At 40.4% G+C, this 24443-nt stretch overlaps 1 protein-coding gene across 1 annotated transcript in view; it reads left to right on the top strand.

Annotated features, from left to right (window-relative positions):
• The window catches only part of nbeab (neurobeachin b), a 408640-nt gene that overhangs the window by 208629 nt on the left and 175568 nt on the right, over positions 1-24443 (top strand). Inside the window, exons 30-33 of the mRNA XM_060888097.1 lie at positions 1942-2087; positions 5865-5991; positions 8244-8371; positions 17445-17506. Of these exons, the coding sequence (XP_060744080.1) occupies positions 1942-2087; positions 5865-5991; positions 8244-8371; positions 17445-17506 (463 nt within the window). The remainder of the gene's footprint in view (positions 1-1941; positions 2088-5864; positions 5992-8243; positions 8372-17444; positions 17507-24443) is intronic.

The following is a 24443-nucleotide window of genomic DNA, read 5'->3' as shown; positions in this document are numbered from 1 at the left end:
ATGGAAAATAACAATAATGATTTATTTAACGATTCTAAAATTATTATCGAATAAGAATTCTATAATGATGAACCTAAATTTTAAAGATATTGAACATCCCTAAACATACATATCCCTAAACTACATAGAACTAAACATAGAATGATTAGAATTTTAAGAAGATTTTGACTACAAGGATTAAACACAGTCTGTCTGTCTTTTGTCTATCAACCCATCTATCTATCTATCTATCTATCTATCTATCTATCTATCTATCTATCTATCTATCTATCTATCTATCTATCTATCTGTCTGTCTGTCTGTCTGTCTGTCTTTTGTCTATCAACCCATCTATCTATCTATCTATCTATCTATCTATCTATCTATCTATCTATCTATCTATCTATCTATCTATCTAGCTGTCAATCTGTCTAGCTGTCTGTCTGTCTGGTTGTATGTTGTCTGTCTGTCTATCTATCTATCTATCTATCTATCTATCTATCTATCTATCTATCTATCTATCTGTCTGTCTGTCTGTCTGTCTGTCTATCTATCTATCTATCTATCTATCTATCTATCTATCTATCTATCTATCTATCTATCTGTCTGTCTGTCTGTCTGTCTGTCTTTTGTCTATCAACCCATCTATCTATCTATCTATCTATCTATCTATCTATCTATCTATCTATCTATCTATCTATCTATCTAGCTGTCAATCTGTCTAGCTGTCTGTCTGTCTGTCTGTCTGTTGTCTATCAACCCATCTATCTATCTATCTATCTATCTATCTATCTATCTATCTATCTATCTATCTGTCTGTCTGTCTGTCTGTCTGTTGTCTATCAACCCATCTATATATCTATCTATCTAACTATCTATCTATCTATCTATCTATCTATCTATCTATCTATCTATCTGTCTGTCTGTCTGTCTGTCTGTTTAATACTGTAACTACTGTTTTTATACATATGTATGAGTCTGTATTACAAAATCATTAAAAAAAGATTAGATTATAAATAAAATATTACTAAAAAGCAGGTTTTAAGAGCAATAGACATGTTTGTGTACTTTGACCTTGCAGAAATCCAAACAGAAACAGTACCCTGGATGTACCAGGCATTGCTGGCTGGCTTTCTGGCGTTGACGTTTTGTTTGGTGTACTGTGGCTCGCTGAGGTTTAAGAGGGAAGCAGTTTAGCATTTCCACACATACACACACTGATACACACATATACACACTCTGTCTCTCTCACACGCACATGCGTGCATGAGGCCAGGATGTTTACTCTTCATCCACGTCTGCTCCTGATCCTCTGGGTCTGGGCACCATCATATGAACATCACTGACATCTCTATCAGTGCGCTCAGCCTGCAAACAGAGAAACTTCATGCAAACATCCGTGACATTTACATCACACTGGATCCAGGAGACAACACCAAAATCGTCATCAAGACAAAGAACTAATACTTTAAATCCGGCCTGTGGAAATTGTTGAAATATTATTAATATGAATAATTCTACTACTAATAATATTATTTGTAATAAACATTATTATTATTATTATTATTATTATTATTATTATTATTATTATTATTATGCAACAAATTATTGTTATATTTTCTTTTTTGTATTTTATTTATTTATTTATTTATTTATTTTTACATTCTATTTATTTATTTTTAATTTGATTTATTTTATAATTGTTTAATTTGATTTTTTTATATATCTGCCTATCTGTGTATTTGTCTGTCTATCTATCTATCTATCTATCTATCTATCTATCTATCTATCTATCTATCTAATAACTAATGTTACTGTAGATACAGTACATATAATGTTAGATATTATACATAAAATATTAAGTAAAATAGATGCACACAATTTTGATTACAGGTCTAATCTAATCCTGCTCTCTCTCTCTCTCTCTCTCTCTCTCTCCCTCTCTCTCTCTCTGTATGTCAGGAGTGTGGTAGTCCCTGCTAAGAAGCCTGGCAGCATGGCGGTTAACACCGTAGTCACCTCTGGCTCCTCCATGGCGAGCTCAGGAAGCACTCCTAACATCTTCACTGCGGCTTCTGCCACACCTAAAAGCATGATCAACACCACGGGTAAACAAACGGCTTCACACAATCACCTCCTCACCTCAGAGACACACTTTGACCTGTTTACTTTACAACAGTGTTCTGTTGCTATCAGATATAACAGACACAGTCTCTCTCTCTCTCTCTCTCTCTCTCTCTCTCTCTCTCTCTGTGTGTGTCCTTAATATGAAGCACTTGAGAGGAATCTTGAGTAGAGTGGAGTAATTAAATCCGGCTTGTGTTCAGGAAATGAGATACAGACTTTAAGGCTGTCTCTGTCCACTAGAGGTCTCTGTTCACTGCTGTAGTGAGCTCAGTGAAAAGCATCAGCACCAGTGAAGAAGAAGAAGAAGAAGAGCCACATAGCATCCACATTTACACCAAAATATTCTCTGTGTTTAAATTCACGACTGTTAACCTGCCAGATCCAAGTGAAATCCTTATTTGATGTCAAGCTACTGGATTGTAGTCATTAAAGTGGATATATTTTTATTTCCTCAAAATAAATAAAAAAATAAAAAAATAAATAAATCAGCATCTTGAAATAAAACTACTAGTTAAAGACCTGCCTTACAATAAAAGTAAATAAAATTACTACCACTAATGCTACTACTGGGTTATTACACATGTCTGGGGTGGTGGGTTTGATCCCTGTCTCCACCGTGTGTGTGTGTGTGTGTGTGTGTGTGTGTGTGTGTGTGTGTTGTTTGCATGTTCTCCTCATGCCTCTGGGTTTCCTCTGGGTTCTCCTCTTTGTAGATCTGTAGGCTGATTGCTATCTCTAAATTATCTGTAGTGTATGAATGAGTGTGTGATTGTATGTGTGTGTGTGTGTGTGTACTCTTCAGTATGTTGGCCCCGTGTCCAGAGTGTCCCTCGCCACATGCCCAGGGTCCCCTGGGATAGACTCCAGGCTCAGAATACCAACTATCATGACGTTTGCTTTTGATTTTGATTTTGTGTTTACTTTTGCGATCGTAAAATCGTAAAATCCAGCCGATGATAATACTCCATGAGTCGCCGATGATAACGTTAGCTAGTTTATTTTAAACGAAGTTCATCAGCCAGGTCCATCAGTAATGTTGTAAAGAAGAAGAGTGGATTAGGTTTTACTTCGGGTTTCGTTTCGCTTTACTTACTTTCTACACTGATGGAAGGTGAAGATTAAGAACAATACACTGGGAGTGAATTATTATTTTAAATGAACAGTGCATGCGTGTAGATTTTGTTTTGTTCTCTCATCCAGCTGTAGAGTTGGTTGATATTTTCCTTGAGATCAGGTTGCTTTTGTTTTACTCTAATTAATCCTGAAATACTTTGACATCGCTGCCGTGTAGTCGGTTCATTAGGGCAGAAACACACACCAGGCTTACTGTATGTCACATCATGAGTTATTGACCAAAATATCCCACTTATTCTGGATCTCAGTCGTACTGCGTAATCCGTTCTTTAGTCCGTGTATGAAGTGAAGGTAAGGGCTGTCTTTCTGGGATGATGTCTTTTCTCTCTCATTATCTGAGGAACTGGATTCATCTGATGTCATTTCTAAATGTCTAATTGCATCAAAGTAAAGCAGAGATAACCTCAGGACCGATTTCCTGACACCTAGCTAAATCCCTCCTCTCTTTGCACAAGAGAAAGTGCAAGGAATCGATTTCGGATTCGACCAGAGGCTGCTCCAGGATGGATCCATGAGACGTTACGTCTCCTAACGTCAACGAGGGACGGCTGTCTCTGCCAAGCCGAGTGACGGCTGCGTAATAGAGTTCCCGTCCTCGGCTGTCTCGAGGCGGCTCACGCTTTCAGTGGGTGACAGTCCATCCCTGTGATGTATCTATCACATGTTGGGGGCCAGAGGAGCTGCGGCGTAGATGAGGATTTGACAGGAACAGAAATGAGAAGAATGTAGACAGTGATCAGGGCTCTCATGGGGAGGAGGTTGATAACTGCTGTTGACGTCGTTACGCAGTTTTCTGAACGAAAATATAGTCTAATATGTTGCAAAGGCCAGCGTTATGGGTTTGATGGCAGACGCTTTTGAAAGATAATTTAGTCGTCATAATTTTTTTTTTCTCAAGTGAATATTGCACTTTGTATTCCGAGATATTAAATCGTGTTTTTTTGTTTTTACGTTTTATTTGTACGAGTGAGAAATAATACAATCTAAAAGTTTCAAGTAAAGGAAATGACAGCAGTACGAGTGTTCCGTCCTTTTATGGGTAAAAATATATGCGTATACTGTAGCATGTTGTTATAGGAAAATAATCAACAGCATGACAACATATTTACCGTTACTGTTATAACGCAGGAACTCGGCAGTGTGCGAGTAATTATTGAATTATTATTAATGAATTAACGAAGGAATGATGTCCTACTTTTTAGCCGTTTATAGTTACTGCGATCCCTCCACTGGCTTCCGGTAGCTGCACGCATCAGATTCAAAACACTGATGCTGGCCTACAAAGCCAAAAATGGACCAGCTCCCTCTTACCTCAAAGCCCTCATCACTCCTCGCACTGCACCCCGCACCCTCCGATCTACCAGCACTGCTCGACTGGTTCCACCATCTCTCAGGGTAAGAGGCAAGTATACTACAAGACTCTTCTCTGTACTGGCACCAAGGTGGTGGAACGAACTTCCCCTAGAGGTCCGGACAGCTGAGTCACTGGATATTTTCAAGCGGCGGTTGAAGACCTACTTATTCAGGAAACACTTCAACTAGCACTTCTTTCCTTATCTTTTGCATTTAAAAAAAAATAAAAAATAACACACCTTTGACACTTTCATTGTAACTTTGAACAAATGTTTTAAACTCATGGTATCTTAAGTATGTAACTTAGTGAGCCAGCATTAATGTATTCAATGTTAGAGATTTAAGCACGTATGTACGTCGCTCTGGATAAGGGCGTCTGCCAAATGCTGTAAATGTAAATGTAAATGTAGTTACAACGAATGTCTGCAAAGAAAAAAAATCTCTTAGCGGTTACATTACAGTGTATTCTCTCACAACCTCTGTTTTATCTTCGTCAAAAAGAGCCGAGACGGATACAAACGCAGTATTAGGGGTCAGATTGATCCTAAAAACAGGGTCAAGCATCAACCATTAGGCAAAGACGTGTAAATAGAATCACAGGCGAACAATCGGACTGTATTATCTACTCTGGAACAAATGTCTTAGTGATGTCAGGAAAGAAAACTAACAAAAGTATCTGAATAAACATCTGTAATCTATGAATAGGGTCAGGGTTAGGGTTAGGAACCAGATTTCTGGGTATTGTAGTCTGGAGCGGCCAGGATTGCAGGCTGATGTGTGTTCTGAAACTTTCAGACTTTCATGGACCTGACAATCTTTTATTAAAGATGGAAAATAATTTCTCACCATCTTGTCTCACTATTGTTAAATATCTGCAGCTTTTTTGTTTCTTTCTTTATTCTGTACACTGTATCAGGTTTAGATGGCGTTCTCCGTCCACCATCCGAGTCTGTTACTATGGAAACTGTACTCGATTACATCTTTGAGCGAGCTCACAGTCATGTATTACCCACGTGTAGAGTTTTTTAGACTGAAGTCTGTGACCTAGTGAATCGATACGATGATGTGTTCATTGTTCGAGACGTACGCACCTGTAAGTCGCTGTGGATACGGACGCCATCTATGGAAATGTGGATGCGAATGTAAACGATTTAACTAACAGCTGAACAAATCAACACCTCCTGATCAATCACATAAGACAGAAACATATTCTGCAATGCTAAGTGTATAGAGAACTTTTCAGTGTGTGTTGTTTGTCTCATGTCTGTCAGGAGCTACAGAACCCGCCGCTTCCTCCTGCTCGTCTTCGTCCAGCTTTGTGAACGGAGCCACCAGTAAGAACCTTCCTGCGGTGCAGACGGTCGGACCCATGCCCGAGGACACTATGGAGAACATGAGGTGAGAGCGAGCTGTACACTGTAGGGATGATTTCTGAGAGCAGTGGGAGTACTGTAGTGTGCACTTCAGTACCCGGATGTTGCACTTATTCAAATGAAACCCATACTGTATAAGTTGGACACTTGCACTTTAAGTTGGACAAATGCACTCAGTTAAGGTTAGGGTTAGGTTTAGGGTTAGGTTTAGGGTTGGCGTTAGGGTTAGGTTTAGTGTTAGGGTTGGAGTTAGGGTTAGGTTTAGGGTTAGGGTTGGAGTTAGGGTTAGGGTTGGAGTTAGGGTTAAGGTTAGGGTTGGCGTTGGAGTTAGGGTTAGGGTTTGGGTCTACCAGGTATCTGGTGATGCAGGATAAGAAAAAATTCAAGATGGCCGACAACAGAAGACATATTCAGGTAAACAAATTATCATTCCCCCACCTTTTCACCTTTTATTCTAATTTATTTTCTTTGTTTCCTATTTTTTCTCTTCTTTCTTTCTTTCTTTCTTTCTTTCTTTCTTTCATTTTTTAAATTTTCCTATTTGTTTGCTCCTTCTTTTGTATTTTTTTCTAATTTTTTTCTTTCATCCCATCTGTCTGTCTGTCTGTCTATCTATCTATCTATCTATCTATCTATCTATCTATCTGTTTGTCTGTCTGTCTGTCTGTCTGGTTAGTTTTGTATATCTGGCCATCAGTGATTACTCTTTCTTTCTTTCTTTCTTTCTTTCTTTCTTTCTTTCTTTCTTTCTTTCTTCCTTTTCTTTCTTTCTTTCCTTTCAATTATGCTGACGTGTTAATTCATGAGTGCGAGTATGTGTGTGTGTGTGTGTGTGCAGCTAAAAAAGAACAATGCAGCAGCGGTGCATTGCCACAAGAGGGAGACTGCAGTCAGTGCTTGAATGTATGTAAGTGTATATATACATGTGTGTGTGTGTGTGTGTGTGTGTGTGTGTGTGTGCGCGCGTTTGTGTGTGTCATTAGCCACTTTCAGATGTAGGAGCTTTTTCTTTTGTTTCCAGCTCAGGTGAAAGATCACATGGCTTGCTTTTGTCATTGCTGCCGAGGTTGCGACAAACAAGACATCCTACACCTTACACATCACCTCAGGTGGCGCATATGTGTGTGTGTGTGTGTGTGTGTGTGTGTGTGTGTGTGTGTGTGTGTGTGTGTGTGTGAACTGTCAGGCAGGGATTATTAAGTGCTAATATAAAATAACTGAAATGTGTGTGTGTGTGTGTGTGTGTGTGTGTAGACTATTCCGACCTTGATTCCATCCATTCTCATGACAGAAATCATACAGCCAACTACTGTTTGTGTGCAGAAAAGGTGTGTGTGTATGTGTGTGTGTACAGACGAGACTCTTTTCTCTCTGGGGGTCTTTCCATACACACACACACACTCCTTCTTCTCCCACACTAGGAATGGCAGATCAGTTGCCATGGCAGCAGTAACCGGCAGCACTCAGAGCGAGTGTGAAGTCAATGATGAAGGTGTCTGGCTGCAGAGGCTCTGATGTCTAACCTGTGTTCGACTGAGAGACACACACTCTCACACACATCACCTTTACTAATCCTCACCTGAGCACCACCTGATAACTCCGTTTATCAAATTTTATTCGCACAGAAATCAGAAGTTCTATTGTATTTATGGATATGTCACACAGATCCATGTTCGTCATGGCGATATTCAGATTCCTCTGTTCTAAATGGCCAGAGGGTTTGTAGCACTGTTTATATTACAGCGTGAACGTTGCCATAGTAACCGGACATTGACAGGGGCATGTACTGTTGATTATTACAAAGGATTTGTCTATCTATCTATCTATCTATCTATCTATCTATCTATCTATCTATCTATCTATCTATCTATCTGTCTGTCTATTTACCTATCTATCTGTCTATTTACCCATCTATCTATTCATCCATCTATCCATCTATCTAAGTTTATCACATACCAAACAACTACATCTGTACAGCCTGCTGCTCACTCTGGGGAAAGTGCTGTCTGCCCTCTTCCTCATACATCACACACTGAGTAGTGTTACTATGATTGGAAAGAACAGAGGGAGAGAGGGAATGAGAGAGAGAGAGATAGAGAGAGAGCGAGAGAATGCTATCCTTCTGGTCACAGATTGTATTCAGTTGGGATTCAATCTTTAGATCTTAGGACATGAAGTGCTGTGGTTTAAGATGTAATCTATTACCTATTCTCTCTCTCTCTCTCTCTCTCTCTCTCTCTCTCTCTCTCTCTCTCTCTCTGTCTCTCTCTCTCTCAGTATAACTGCTAAGTTGGAGCGAGCCCTGGAGAAGGTTGCCCCCTTGCTGAGGGAGATCTTTGTGGACTTTGCACCCTTCTTGAGTCGCACTCTTCTGGGCAGCCACGGCCAAGAGCTTCTTATCGAAGGTACAGGATTAATTTTTTAATAAAGCCATCAAGTGTAAAGTGTTTTATTTATTTAATTCATCAGAATCAAGAAATTAAAGGAATGCATCAGATCTGTAACATCATTTCTATCATTATCACAACTCCTGATTATCTGAGATCTGTCATTGAAATCTGTAGTGTGTAGTGTTGTGTAATGTTGTGTAGTGTAGTGTGTACTCTAATGTAGTCTGTAGTGTGTACTGTAATGTAGTGTGTATTGTTATGTAGTGTGTATTGTTATGTAGTGTGTAGTGTGTACTGTAATGTAGTCTGTAGTGTAGTGTGTTGTGTAGTCTTTATTGTAGTGTGTTGTGTAGTGTGTACTGTTATGTAGTGTGAAGTGTGTACTGTAATGTAGTCTTTATTGTAGTGCGTTGTGTAGTGTGTACTGTTATGTAGTGTGTAGTGTTGTGTAGTGTTGTGTAGTATAGTGTGGAGTGTGTACTGTAATGTAGTCTGTAGTGTAGTGTGTTGTGTAGTCTTTATTGTAGTGTGTTGTGTAGTGTGTACTGTAATGTATTCTGTAGTGTAGTGTGTTGTGTAGTGTGTATTGTTATGTAGTGTGTAGTGTGTACTGTAATGTAGTTTGTAGTGTAGTGTGTTGTGTAGTCTTTATTGTAGAGTGTTGTGTAGTGTGTACTGTTATGTAGTGTGTAGTGTGTACTGTAATGTAGTCTTTATTGTAGTGTGTTGTGTAGTGTGTACTGTTATGTAGTGTGTAGTGTTGTGTAGTGTTGTGTAGTATAGTGTGGAATGTGTACTGTAATGTAGTCTGTAGTGTAGTGTGTTGTGTAGTGTGTATTGTTGTGTAGTGTGTAGTGTGTACTGTAATGTAGTTTGTAGTGTAGTGTGTTGTGTAGTCTTTATTGTAGAGTGTTGTGTAGTGTGTACTGTTATGTAGTGTGTAGTGTGTACTGTAATGTAGTCTTTATTGTAGTGTGTTGTGTAGTGTGTATTGTTATGTAGTGTGTAGTGTGTACTGTAATGTAGTGTGTAGTGTTGTGTAGTGTTGTGTAGTATAGTGTGGAGTGTGTACTGTAATGTAGTCTGTAGTGTAGTGTGTTGTGTAGTGTGTATTGTTATGTAGTGTGTCGTGTGTACTGTAATGTAGTTTGTAGTGTAGTGTGTTGTGTAGTCTTTATTGTAGAGTGTTGTGTAGTGTGTACTGTTATGTAGTGTGTAGTGTGTACTGTAATGTAGTCTTTATTGTAGTGTGTTGTGTAGTGTGTACTGTTATGTAGTGTGTAGTGTTGTGTAGTGTTGTGAAGTATAGTGTGGAATGTGTACTGTAATGTAGTCTGTAGTGTAGTGTGTTGTGTAGTGTGTATTGTTGTGTAGTGTGTAGTGTGTACTGTAATGTAGTTTGTAGTGTTGTGTGTTGTGTAGTCTTTATTGTAGAGTGTTGTGTAGTGTGTACTGTTATGTAGTGTGTAGTGTGTACTGTAATGTAGTCTTTATTGTAGTGTGTTGTGTAGTGTGTACTGTTATGTAGTGTGTAGTGTGTACTGTAATGTAGTCTTTATTGTAGTGTGTTGTGTAGTGTGTATTGTTATGTAGTGTGTAGTGTGTACTGTAATGTAGTGTGTAGTGTTGTGTAGTGTTGTGTAGTATAGTGTGGAGTGTGTACTGTAATGTAGTCTGTAATGTAGTGTGTTGTGTAGTGTGTATTGTTATGTAGTGTGGAGTGTGTACTGTAATGTAGTCTGTAGTGTAGTGTGTTGTGTAGTCTTTATTGTAGAGTGTTGTGTAGTGTGTACTGTTATGTAGTGTGTAGTGTTGTGTAGTATAGTTTGGAGTGTGTACTGTAATGTAGTCTGTAGTGTAGTGTGTTGTGTAGTCTTTAGTGTGGTGTGTTGTGTAGTGTGTAGTATAGTGTGTAGTGTGTACTGTAATGTGTTGTGTAGTGTTGTGTAGTGTAGTGGACTGGGTAGTGTACTGTTATGTAGTGTGTAGTGTAGTTTTGTGTTGTGTAGTGCAGTGGACTGGGTAGTGTACTGTTATGTAGTGTGTAGTGTATATTTGTGTACTGTAATGCAGTCTGTAGTGTAGCGTGTACTGCTATGGCGTGTGCAGTGTAGTGTTGTGTAGTATAGTGTGTAGTGTATTGTAGTGTACTAATGTAGTGTGTACTGTAATGTAGTGTGTTGTGTAATGTTGTGTAGTGTTGTGTGTAGTCTATTGTAGTGTAGGGTGTACACTAATGTAGTGTGTACTGTAATGTAGTGTGTTGTGTAATGTTGTGTAGTGTTGTGTGTAGTCTATTGTAGTGTAGGGTGTACACTAATGTAGTGTGTACTGTGATGTACAATAGTGTAGTGTATTGTTGTGTAGGTTAGTGTAGTGTATTGTAGAGTGTAGTGTGTTGTATTGTAGTGTGTAATGTCGTGTAAGTTAGTGTAGTGTAGTGTGTACTGTGATGTAGTGAATTGTTGTGTAGGTTAGTGTAGTGAGTACTGTGATGCAGTGTAATGTGTAGGTTAGTGTAGTGTAGTGTGTAGTGTGTACTGTGATGTAGTGTAATGTTGTGTAGATTAGTGTAGTGTGTAGTGTGTGTACTGTGATGTAGTGTAATGTGGTGTAGGTTAGTGTAGTGTGGTGTACTGTAGTGTGTAGTGTTGTGTAGGTTAGTGTAGTGTAGTGAGTACTGTGATGCAGTGTAATGTGTAGGTTAGTGTAGTGTAGTGTAGTGTGTACTGTGATTTAGTGTAATGTTGTGTAGGTTAGTGTAGTGTAGTGTAGTGTGTACTGTGATGTATTGTAATGTTGTGTAGGTTAGTGTAGTGTAGTGTGTAGTGTGTACTGTGATGTAGTGTAATGTTGTGTAGGTTAGTGTAGTGAGTACTGTGATGCAGTGTAATGTGTAGGTTAGTGTAGTGTAGTGTGTAGTGTGTACTGTGATGTAGTGTAATGTTGTGTAGATTAGTGTAGTGTGTAGTGTGTGTACTGTGATGTAGTGTAATGTTGTGTAGGTTAGTGTAATGTAGTGTAATGTTGTGTAGGTTAGTGTAATGTAGTGTAATGTTGTGTAGGTTAGTGTAATGTAGTGTGTAGTGTGTAGTGTGTGTACTGTGATGTAGTGTAATGTTGTGTAGGTTAGTGTAATGTAGTGTAATGTTGTGTAGGTTAGTGTAATGTAGTGTAATGTTGTGTAGGTTAGTGTAATGTAGTGTAGTGCATACACACATCTAATAAATCTCTACAGTGTAGGAATAAACAGAGCATAATGAAGTTTTACAGAAATCTGTCCAACAGATCAGAGTAAAGTGGAGAGTTGAAAGAAACTGTGTGTGTGTGGGTGTGTGTGTGTGTGTGTGGGGGGGGGTGTGTGTGTGTGTGTGTGTGTGTGTATTTGTGTGTGGACTCTTCTCACTAATTCACACAGGCATCACACAGCGAGTGTCTGCACTGACAGATACAGTCAGGATAAAGTGAAGAGGAAGGAACGGTGTGTGTTGATGTGACGGGTGTGAATAATTGTGAGCACAAGCCTGATCTCACTCTGCCAAGAGTCTAAATAAACATCTAGCTTTGAGAAACACAGAGCTCTGCTCTCACTCACTCCAACCGCTGGAGAATACACGTCGTCACCGAGCGTCCGAGCGCTTGTTCCTTCGCTTCATACTGCATTTCTTCAACCGACAAAAAACCAAAGCAGTGTGATTCCTGATGGCTGATGTTTCAGTCCACATCTCTGTTATGTTTACTGAGTCTCCTTCTCACTACACAGTAAACACCAAACATCTCAGTGAGCTACAGTACAGTAGCACCGGCTCTTCTCTTTCACTCAGCTGATGTTTATTATGAAGTCATTATTTCTGCCACTCTACAGAAGTGAGAAAAACCCAGTGATGCAACTGTCTGTGATTTTTCTTTCTTTTTTTCTCTCTTAAACATTTTAAACTCTGATAAAATAATAATAAGCCTTCTGTGGAAATAATAAAAAGCATTTATAATAATAATTATAATAATAATAATAATAATAATAATAATTATTATTATTATTATTATTATTAATAAATAAGGAGAAGAAGAAGAATCAGAAGCACTATCATCATCATCATCATCATCATCATCATCATCATCATTTTGCAAAGCTAAACAAAAACTGGAAATTGTTTTGTTTACTGTAAATTATTATTATTATTATTATTATTATTATTATTATTATTATTAGCAGTAGTTGTAGTAGTAGTAGTAGTAGTAGTAGTAATACTAGAAATATACTTTAATTATTTATAGCATAATTAAACAAGCAAGCAAAAGAAAACTTATTGTATTTTTTATGTTTTTGTATAATTTATGCTTTATTTATTTATTTATTTATTTATTATTTGTTAATCTATTTATTTGTTTATTTATTTAACTTCTTCGTATTATTATTTCTTATTATTATTTATTATTTTTATATGATGTACACATGTTTTTTATTTATTCTATGTATTTCATTTATTTTTTATTGTTTTTTATTTAAACGTAACTGTTTGAAAGAAATAAAAGCGTAGTGGTGAAGTCAGACTTTGTTGCAGACTCTACACATGTTTCTTATTAATGCCAAAATCGTAGCTCTCTGTTCCACAAAACGAAGCTTCCTGACGCTCATCTCTCCCGCTCGAAATAGTTCTGACCACGGTCGTGTGTTACTGTGCCATCGCTTCCCAAACAAAGCCAAACACTATCAGACACATAATCAACAATTTCCAGTGATGCCTCGTCCTTCTTGCCCTACCATCCCATTCCCATTCTTGCCATGCCACCCGTCCATCCGTCTGTCTGTCCGTCCATCCGTCCGTCCGTCCTGCAGCCCAGAAGAAGAGATGTCTGTTTTCTTCCGCACCTTCCTCACTTCCTCTCTCTCACAGCTGAAATACTGTTCGCCGGTGCAAAGGCGCCGTATTTACCCGTAATTACCCACCATCCATCACCCGACACGGCATCAGGGGTCAAGCCCCTGCCCGTCCCCCCTTTAGACCCGCGGTCACAGGGGGCAATTATGTCCTCTCTGGCCCCCTGTTCCGCTCTCGTGCACTTGGATTTGAGATCGAGGCCCCACGGTGGAACAGTGTGCTTGTTGTGAGCGCTCAGCAGCCTGACGTGGAGCCGCCACAACCGGCTGACAATGACACATTCAGGCAGAGTGCCATTAAGAGGAAAAGCTTAGCATGGCTCTGTTTAAATAGAATGCATTTAGTTTGTCCAGCAGCATGAACCTGAGGTCAAGCAGCAACCTGACTTATGGGAGGACGGAGCGTTTAGAGGTCAGGCCGTGTTCGCCATGCTGGGACATATCCTCAACCTCGTAAACGTGAAAGAGGGATTGTCAGGATACTCGGTGTCTGAAACGTCACAGTGTGAGCAGTCTGAACAGCGTAAAAGACGTAACGGGATGTTTCAATGAAACGCTGGAGGTTTTAGGGCCGTAGAGACGGTGTGTCCATCAGCATGCTGGGAAACTGGCAGTTACTGGTCATGTGATAACATATATGTTTATGTGGTGATATTTATTTCTGCTTTATTGTTTATTTTGTTTGAAGAAATCAAATCCTCACAACTGCTTCCATTTAAAAATAAAGACAACTGGAAGGGAAAAAAGTTGGGCATGAAATCGTCCACTCCAAGTAGATGGAGAGTGTGTGTGTGTGTGTGTCTGTACTGCATGTGTTATGTGTTGTAGGGGTGTGTGTGCGGAGAGTGTGTGTGTGTGTGGTGTGTGTCTGGTGTTGTATGTTTGTGTGTGCAGAGTGTGTGTGTTATGTGTTGTCAGTGTGTGTGTTTGGAAAGTGCCTGTGTGTGTGGTGTGTGTGGTGTGTGTTATGTTATATTTTTGTGTGTGTGCGGAGTGTGTGTGTGTTTGTGTGTGTGTGGAGAGTGTGTGTGCATGTGTGGTGTGTGTCTGCAATGTGTTTGCAGTGTGTACATTTGTATGTTTGGGTGTGTGGAGTGTGTGTGTATTATGTGTTAGTGTGTGTGTTCAGAGTGTGTGTGTGTGTGTGTGTGTGTGTGTGTGTGTGGTGTGTGGTGTGTCTGCATTGTGTTTGCAGTGTGCATGTTTGTATGTTTGTGTGTGTGGAGTGTGTGTGTTATGTGTTGTCAGTGTGTGTGTTCAGAGAGTGTGTGTGTGTGGTGTGTGTCTGCAATGTGATTGCAGTGTGTACGTTTGTATGTTTGTGTGTGTGGAGTGTGTGTGTTATGTGTTGTCAGTGTGTTTGTTCAGAGAGTGTGTGTTTGTGGTGTGTGTCTGCAATGTGTTTACAGTGTGTACATTTGTATGTTTGTGTGTGTGAAGTATGTGTGTGTTCAGAGAGTGTGTGTGTGGTGTGTGTCTGCAATGTGATTGCAGTGTGTACGTTTGTATGTTTGTGTGTGTGGAGTGTGTGTGTTATGTGTTGTCAGTGTGTTTGTTCAGAGAGTGTGTGCGTGTGTGTGTGGTGTGTGTCTGCAATGTGTTTACAGTGTGTACATTTGTATGTTTGTGTGTGTGAAGTGTGTGTGTCTGGTGGGTGTCATAATTAACAAAAGACTTCCCAGAAAAAAAGACGACTATTTTAAAAACTCATGAAAAGATTTTGACGTGAAACTCTTCATCATGTGCTGTTGAGAGTGTGAGAGGATTTTGATGACATTATTATGTTTCAACAATAAGTTGTTGCTCTTCGCCGCTGTTGCTCTCGGCGCCATCGGGGGCAAAGATGAGGATTTGTGAAAGATACGCCACCATTTATGTTCTATAACGTAATCTCAGGCTGACACGCAGAAGATGACCTCTAACTGCTCCAGAGACGTTATCTTGCGCTCGGAGAACTGTTAGCTGTCCAAAAGACAGGGGTTTGGACATGATGGCGTCTTTATCCTACAGGAAGCTCTACATGAGTCTGCGCTTAAACAGGATTATTTACACACACGTGACACAGCGGCTGATAGTCTGCTGCCTTCATGTGAAACCCCGACGATTCTACTTCCTGCTTGTGAAGTTGCTAATTACGAGTAGGTCATGTTTAGCTGCTTCATTTTTATTTTCTTGTTTTTTTTTTACTTTTATTTTGACACGAAAACATGATAATGGAGTAATTTGTGAGAGAATGTGTGTGTGTTTGTGCTGTGTGTTTTTGTGGTCTATGTGTGTAGAGAGTGTGTGTCTCTGTGCTGTGTGTGCCCAGCGTGTGTTTGAGTGTGGAGTGAGTGTGTTTTGTGTGTTAGTGTTTTGTGTGTGTCGTTCTGTGTGTGTTTTTTGTGTTGTATGTGTGTGTGGAGTGTGTGTGTGTTGTGAGTGTTTTTGTGTGTATCTGAGTCTTGTGTGTGTCTCTGTTCATGTGTGTTTTGTGTTGTGTGTGTGTTGAGTGTGTGGTGTGAGTATGTTTTTGTATGTGTCTGTGTCTTGTGTGTGTCTCTGTTTATGTGTGTTGTGTGTGTGGTGTGAGTATGGTTTTGTGTGTGCCTGTGTCTTGTGTGTCTCTAAGTATGTGTGTTGTGTTTTTGTGTGTGTCTGTGTCTTGCTTCTCTGTGTATGTGCATTTTTGTGTGTGTGTGAGATGTGAGTGCGTTTTTGCGTCTGCCTGTGTCTTGTACTGTATGTCTCTATGTATGTGTGTTTTGTGTTGTGTGTGTTTTTGTGTGTGTCTGTGTCTTGCATCTCTGTGGATGTTCATTTTGTGTGTGTGTTGTGAGTGTGTTTTTGTGTGTGTCTGTGTCGTGTGTGTCTCTGTGGGTGTGTGTGGTGTGTTTTGTGTTGTTTGTGTGTGTGTGTGTGTGTGTGTGTGTGTGTGGAGTGTGTGTGTTTTGTGTGGTGTGAGTGTGTTTTTGTGTCTGTATCTTGTGTGTGTCTCTGTGCTGTGTGTGTGTTTTGTGTTGAAGTTGATGTTTACATTCTTAAGTTGATATTTGCTGACTGTTCGAATACCAGCCATATTTATAGTGTTAGAAATGTTCAGGATGCTAAGAATTAGTTGCATTTCGAGGGAAATAAACAAAACCTGTCACTTATTTAAACCTTACTCTCTTCTGCCATGTTGAATGTTTAGGATTCCTCACATCATTCTGTAATTACGACACCAGGGATCATTCATAAGCGACATCCGAGTGGGAAACTCGTATTTACGATATAACTCTGATTATTATGTGAATCCAGCATCATGCTCATTGTTGAATTCTTGATTCTGATTGGTCAGAAGGTGTTGCAGGTCTAAAAGTAGTTCCGGTTTCAATTCAAATCAGAGGTTTATATTAACGAGCAGACGTTCTCACAGACGCTCCATAAATTGTAAACTTTTTAAACTCTTGTATTCAAAGGTAAAGATTTCTGCCATAGTGAAACGTCTTCATGACCAAACAGTTTGTGTTTTAAGATTTCTTGGCCTCATTCATTCATCTTCTACCGCTTATCTGAACTACCTCGGGTCACGGGGAGCCTGTGCCTATCTCAGGCGTCATCGGGCATCAAGGCAGGATACACCCTGGACAGAGTGCCAACCCATCACAGGGCACACACACACACACAGACACTCTCATTCACTCACACACTCACACACTACGGACAATTTTCCAGAGATGCCAATCAACCTACCATGCATGTCTTTGGACCGGGGGAGGAAACCGTAGTACCCGGAGGAAACACCCGAGGCACGGGGAGAACATGCAAACTCCACACATACAAGGTGGAGGCGGGAATCGAACCCCCAACCCTGGAGGTGTGAGGCGAACATGCTAACCACTAAGCCACCGTGCCCCCCCTTCTTGACCACATGACTAAGAAAATGCAGTTCTAACCTAATTGCTAACAGGAACTAACTTATGCTCTGAATATTTTTGGCGTACTTATTTTATACAGATTGCATTTGAGAAAGGAATAAACAAATTCTGGACATTTTAGAATCGTTGCTTTATTTTGAGCTTCATCACACCATCGTCTCCTTGATCGATTGTCATGACTTCCGTTTTGTCATTAACAGCAGATGTGTTTATCGTGACGGGGTATTTGGTAAAGAATTTCTCCCTACATAGCAGTATATAAGTGTAGAATATGACATCTAATGCCTTTTTTCTCTCTGTTCTCCATCAGGTCTGGTGTGTATGAAGTCGAGTACCTCGGTGGTGGAGCTGGTCATGCTGCTTTGCTCTCAGGTGAATCTGTTTTTCACTTTCAGACTTTCTAATCTTAAGCAAATGTTTGATCCTTTCCAAGATCTGCTTTTAAAAGATCTCTTTCCAAAAGGATTCTAACGGTTTTTTTTTTCGTCTAGCGCATTAAAAAGATGCCCCCGACAAGCCCTGGGTACGCTCGGTATACGATCCTACAGGATCTTCCCAGCAGTCCTTTAACTCTCAGTGACATGTTACAGCTCACTGATCTCCCTGGTCTCTTGTTAAGCCTTCCCTTTCAAAAGGGTCAGGCTCCCAGTGTTGCCGTCAGAGGAGGAGATATTTAACATACCTTCTGTCAGCCCATCAGTCTTGCCCTGCGAGCCCATAAGGAAACCATTACCTCAGCGTCTCTCTTGGAGGATCCTGCTGCTCGTAGAGCTCCATGGGGCTTTTTGGAAGCCAGTGGCACCTCGGTGCTGTCCATATCTCTGAACACGCCACTCACAAGGAGATTTAGTTAATGCTCATGCAGTTATGCACATCCAGAGCAGGCCCTGATAAAGGTTCCTGTCTCCAGACTGAGTGGCGCTCAGCACAAGTCCTGCTGCTCTACTCCTGTCCTTTTGAAGTTTCCCCTTTTGCTCTTTCTCTCTCTTTTTTTTTTTCTTTTTACAATTTCTTTTGTTTTTATGGCTGATGAGTGAGCCTGGGTGCTCTGTGTATGCTGGAGTTATTACTGAGAACTGCATCAGGATCTCACAGCTCTTCCCTTGCTTTTCCCTCCCTTACTCCATCCCTCCCTCCCTCCCTCGATGCAGAGATAGCGTTACTCTGGCTCCAGGACTTCCTGCCATTAGAAGCTCCCAGGGTAAAAAGCTAGGCCTGATCTATCGATCAGGGCCAGGAGGGGTGAAACCGGAGATCAAGGCCCGATGTCCTTTTGGAGGCATCAGGGCATGTATGGAGCCAGCACTCCACAGGCCATGATTTATACACAGTCTCTCAAGGTAAAGCTGAAATGGCAGACTGAAAACGAAAGGATTGATTTTTTTTAAGAAAAGCCAAGGTGGAAATTTATTGTGGTAGCAAAATAGTTTGGGCTGTTTATACCCTTTATGCTAGTTTTTTGTACATTGTACAATTTGACTTATTATGTTGGTTTTGTAGAAGCCAACATTCTGTTTTCCTATTTAAGCTTAGACAAAAATTTATAAAGTTTAATGCGGCCTAGAGCTTTCGAGCTACATGCACCAAATTCGGATATGTTGTAGACCCTGGTCTGAAGTTTGTTGCGTTTACTTTTCTAAGCGAGCCGAGTACCGGTACTTCCGGTACCGGGTCTCAAATTGGCCTTTTTTCCCATAGACTCCCATTATAAACTTTGGAGGTTTATAACTCGGCAAGCTTTTGAACTCTCTACACCAAACTCGGCCAGCTCCTTTAGGGTGATACGCTGAACAAACTTTTAAATTGGTGTACCGACTGGCCTTCCGGTTGTGCCGCAGCCCCGCCCCCAAAATATGCAAAATCAAAAAACTTTTTACAACATGGACATGTGACATATCAAATCACTCAGCACAATGAGGGGAACTGCCACGCGGGTATTCTGATGACATCATGTGACGTCACGTGATGTCACGTGAAAACCAAAAACATTAGCACATGGACATGTGGCATATCAAAACACTCAGCCCAAGGAGGGGAATTGCGTCACAGGTTTTCGGATGACGTCACATCCTCGTCTCCACTTGCCTCCAAATGTTTTGGCACCCTAGCGCTCCACTAGATTTCACAAGTTATATGTCCACTTGCCTCCAAAAGTAACACTGACCCTTATGTCCACTTGCCTCCAAAAAGCACCAGCCTTTGCGAATACTTGCCTCGTCAAAGCCAACATCAAAGTTTGTTGTGACAAACTTTATAAATCTAGTTATTATTATTATTATTATTATTATTATTATTATTATTATTATTATATATGAAGTCTCTGTTTGACAAGCTTTTGAGCTCTGAGCTTTCGAGACTCTGTGTAATCGAGGCGGGTTTGATCTCATGTGTTTTGGTCACATTGGCACTTTTTAGATTAGTCTGAATTTCAGAGAAAACTTTGGTTGGATGTGTGACTGAAAATATACTCTTAAAACAAAGTAAACAAGCTCTTACCCATGTGCACAGAGAAATCACTCGAGCATGGAGAACATGCATATTAATGAACAGTTTTAAATTGTGTCTCACTAAGTGTTTGTTTTCTTGTTCTTCTTTGGTTAAAAGTCCTACAGCTTTGTATTTTGGCTCAATTTGTGCCTCGTAGTACATTTAATTCACTTCTTGCGGTTGGTTTGAAATCAGAGCAATATTTAGTTCAAAAACATCTCACATTAATGTCAACACATTTATAACACATTTATAACTTCTTAAAGTTAAAAGTCTTACATTTCTTTATAAAGAATTTAATTTGAACATTAATTTCTACTGATTTTTAAATTTTTTTATAACAGTAGAGATTGTCTCGATCCTTTTCATGCCGCAGTTTATTTCCACTCAGACCTCAGACAGTAGGCAGAGACGTTGCCTTGATACCAACAAACTCCAGCTCTGGCTCACTTTGTCTCTCCACTAATCCTCCCAGACAGCAGGGGTTTTGCCGCACCGACCTTTCACCCTGTTCTGCTTTGCAAACTGTCACTTTTATGAATAAATTAGTGATAATCATCTGAGCACTTTTTTTTTTTTTGTTATTTATGCTTCATAATCACGCTGATTCATCAGAGGCCGCAGACAGCCGGTGACTCCGTGCCGCAGAGTGGCAGGAATTGTGCCGGAGGTCAGGCAGGTCGATTCCATGTAGCAGCTTAAACATGCTTAAAGGATGGGCCACGGAGACAAGGAGATTTACCACTGGAGGACCTCCAGATGTTGGCAGCGGCAAAGGGCTGATAAAAGCAAAATGCCTGTTCTAGCCCCTGACAGGTCAGATTGAGACGCTGCAAATTTACTGATGAAATTCCATTAAGGTTTGAGCTCCAGAGTGGAAGATGGCTCAGCCAATCAGCACAAACGAGAAAAAATGTGGCTTTTTTCAGCTTTGGGCTTTAAGACCTTTCCAGTTTGTCATAAAGATGGTTGATGTCAGTTCAGAATTTTTTTCTAGAACTTTAAAAGGAAGCGTCTGTGGCTGCGGCAGATAACGACCCTGGCGTCTTTTTACGAACACTGATGCAGGGAGTATTTTGGTGAAGAGTAGATTGCTTATAGAAAAAAAAGTAAAATGAGTACATAATAATAAATCTATTCATCCATCTGTTGTCCGTAGCACTGATCCACACAATCACACACACTCACACACTACAGACAGTTTAGAGATCAGTCAGCTTACAATGCATGTCTTTGGACTGGGAAGGAAACTGAAGAACCCAGAAGAATCTTCTGAAGGATGGGCAGAACATGCAAACCTGAGGTGTGAGGCAAATATGCTAACTGCTAAGCCACCGTATTAATATCATTTTCTCTCCTTCTATTTAAAAAAGTGCCACTTTCAGTATTTGATACTTTCAGTATATCAGTAATTAAAAGTTAGGGTAGGGGTAAGAGGTAGGTTTAAGACACTTTTCTGTTCTGGCACCGTGGTGATGGAATGAATATTAATATATATAAAACAACCTTGAACAGAGTTTTAGGTTGATGGGGTCTTAAGTCTGTAACCTAGTGAACCACTGTTCATGTATTCATTGATAGTGACTTCAAGGCGTATTGCATGTCGCTCTGGATAAGGACATCTGCCGAATGCCGTAAATGTAAAATGGAAACCTACACGCTAACAAAAAATTATTTAGCACAAATAAGGTTTTTTTTTTAATGTGCCATTTGTACTATCATTCCAAATCCTCTAAAACACCAGTGTTGTTCCAGTCCAAAACACTAGCATTATCCCAAACATCCAAACCACTAGCATTATTCCACTCTCTCACTCACTCACTCATTTCTACCGCTTATCCGAACTACCTCAGGTCACAGGGATCCTGTGCCTATCTCAGGCATCAAGGCAGGATACACCCTGGACGGAGTGCCAACCCAACCCAGGGCACACACACACTCTCATTCACTTACACAATCACACACTACGGACAATTTTCCAGAGATGCCAATCAACCTACCATGCATGTCTTTGGACCGGGGGAGGAAACCGGAGTACCCGGAGGAAACCCCCGAGGCACGGGGAGAACATGCAAACTCCACAAACACAAGGCGGAGGTGGGAATCGAACCCCCAACCCTGGAGGTGTGAGGCGAACGTGCTAACCACTAAGCCACCGTGCCCCAGCATTATTCCATTCTACAAAAAAAAAAAATCAGCATTATTTCAAACTTCCAAACCTCTAGCATTATCCCAGTCCTACAAATCTGTAGCATTATCGCAGTCTTCCAAAACTCTAGCACAATTCCAATATCCCAAACTATTAGTATTATCCCAATCTTTCAAAACATCACTGTTATTCCTCTCCTCTAAATCAGCAGCATCATCCTCACCCGGTCGAACACCAGCATTATCCCCTCACTGTTTAATGTTTGCTGAGTTTAAATTCTTCTTCCATTCTCAGCTTTCTCTCAGCTGTACCCTCACTCTCGCCTGTGATCACACTCTCTATTTACATGACGGATCATATTACCACCTTCTGGAGGTGCACACGCGTGTTAATTCACTTCACGGTCCCATGCGGCTCCCCAAAGGGAGCGGTGATGTGAAGAGACGAGCATGAAAGACGAGCTTTTAGAGCAGCATCTCCGAAAGGAGAAATGAGAGGAGTTGAGGTCAGCTTTCCAGTATCAGTCTGATGTCATATTTTCCTGTGTTTATTTTTGTCACATGAGCACTTTTTGATCTGGATTTCTGAAGGAAGGGTTCGACAGGGCAGAAGAAGACTGAGGTGCAGGGGGTCATGCTGAACATTTGGGAACCAGATGCGTTCAGCCATTGTTTCATGCTGAGCTTGGATTAAGAATTCAAGTTTAGGTTTGTTTCTTAGAAGTCTGTTTCTCACAGACGTTCACATTTAAAACACTATATATGAATCGGTTTATAAAGTCAAGTCAAGTCAAACGATGTCAAGAAGCTTTTATTGTCATTTCAATCATATATAGCTGACGCACCATGTTTCTCCAGGACCGTGATGCTATGTAAAACAACACAGAGCTAAAGATTTAAAGTAAGTTAAAACTAGATTTGTAAAGTTTGTCGCAACAAACTTTGATGTTGGTTTTGAAGATGCAAGTATTCGCAACGGATGGTGCTTTTTGGAGGCAAGTGGACATAAGGGTTAGTGTTGCATTTGGAGGCAAGTGGACAGAAAGCTAGGTTGCCAAAACATCACGTGACGTCATCAGAATACACGTGAGGAAGTTCCCCTCATTGTTCTGAGTGATTTGATATGTCACATGTCCATGTTGTAAAAAGTTTTTTGATTTTGCATATTTTGGGGGCGGGGCTGCGGGACAACCGGAAGGCCAGTCGGTACACCGATTTAAACCTTTGTTCAGAGTATCACCCTAAAGGATCTGGCTGAGTTTGGTGTAGAGAGTTCAAAAGCTTGCCGAGTTATAAACCTCCAAAGTTTTATAATGGGAGTCTATGGGAAAAAAGCCCACTTTGAGACCTGGTACCGGAAGTACCGGTACTCAGATCGCTTAGAAAAGTAATAGCAACCAACCTCAGACCAGCGTCTACAACATATCCAAATTTGGTGCATGTGGCTCGAAAGCTCTAGGCCGCATTAAACTTTATACATTTTTGTCTAAGCTTAAATAGGAAAACAGAATGTTGGCTTCTACAAAACCAACATAATAAGCCACATAAAGTCCATCAGTGCAAACAGACAATAGAAAACACTACCAGCTGTTGAATGATGATCATTTCTGATTGGTCAGATAGTCATAAGGCGTTTCAATTTTATTAAAGGTTTATATTATACAAAGTATTTCCATAGAAGGCACTCGCACAGACACTCCAGTGTGTGTTATGTAACGGTTCTGCATCAAAGAAATGTCAGCACTTAAGTGTCTTAAGTGTCAGCACTTAAGAGGTAAAGCTACAACTTTACACTTCCAGACATGAGGAAAGTCTATAGGAACGAGAACATAGTCTTTTTCTGCTCTTTCTCTGTAACATGACAAGATGTGTTTTTTTTTTTCTTATTAATGTTCAAGAGAGTAAAAAAAAATCGAGGCTAGTGAGGGAACAGCGGTGTTGTCAGGCCCCCGGATCCGGTGGAAAGGAGACAGACCCGTCGGCAGGATAGCTTCAAATGATAGGGGTTTAATACACAAGGGAAACAAACAGACATCCACACGACACGGGGAACTAACGTAACTTAATCTAACTTAAATACACTAATGAATCCGCCCTGCCATCGGCAACGCGGCTCACATAAATACACACACACAGTCAATCACAGGATGGGAAACAGGTGAGGAGACAGGGAGGAGCGGACGAAGGCGTGGCAGACACGTGACAATAATAAAAACATTCGCACGTGTCCAAAGGTCCGCGCTGATCCCTGACAGGTGTATAGCTTCGATAAAAAGAACAGGAAATATGGGGTAGGATTTGAGATGTTCCTCAACATAAATTTATCTCTGAATAAATATAAAAGATGACATGTTGTTCGTAAATAAATACAAAATTAAAAGTTCAAAAAGGAATCAAAGTCTTTGGCACAAATGATTGTTGGAATATACAGTAGTAACTCTATTCTGAGCCGCATCCAGCTGTGGATAATGTGGTTTCTTTCTTATGTATAAAGAGTTGTTTATTTTTAATGAAGAGTTTTTAGGTTTCTAAAAGAAAAACCCACGATTGTTAGCACATTTAACTCACAACTCTGCGTTTGCGGGTTCCAAGTTTCACCGCCGTAATGTGTGTGGAGTTTTCATGTTCTCCCTCCACTTCAGGGGTTTCCACTGGGTTCTCCGGTTTCTTTCAC

Source organism: Tachysurus vachellii, chromosome 15, assembly GCF_030014155.1.
Source record: "Tachysurus vachellii isolate PV-2020 chromosome 15, HZAU_Pvac_v1, whole genome shotgun sequence".
Lineage (NCBI taxonomy): Eukaryota > Metazoa > Chordata > Actinopteri > Siluriformes > Bagridae > Tachysurus > Tachysurus vachellii.
This window is presented reverse-complemented; position numbering and strand designations above follow the sequence as displayed.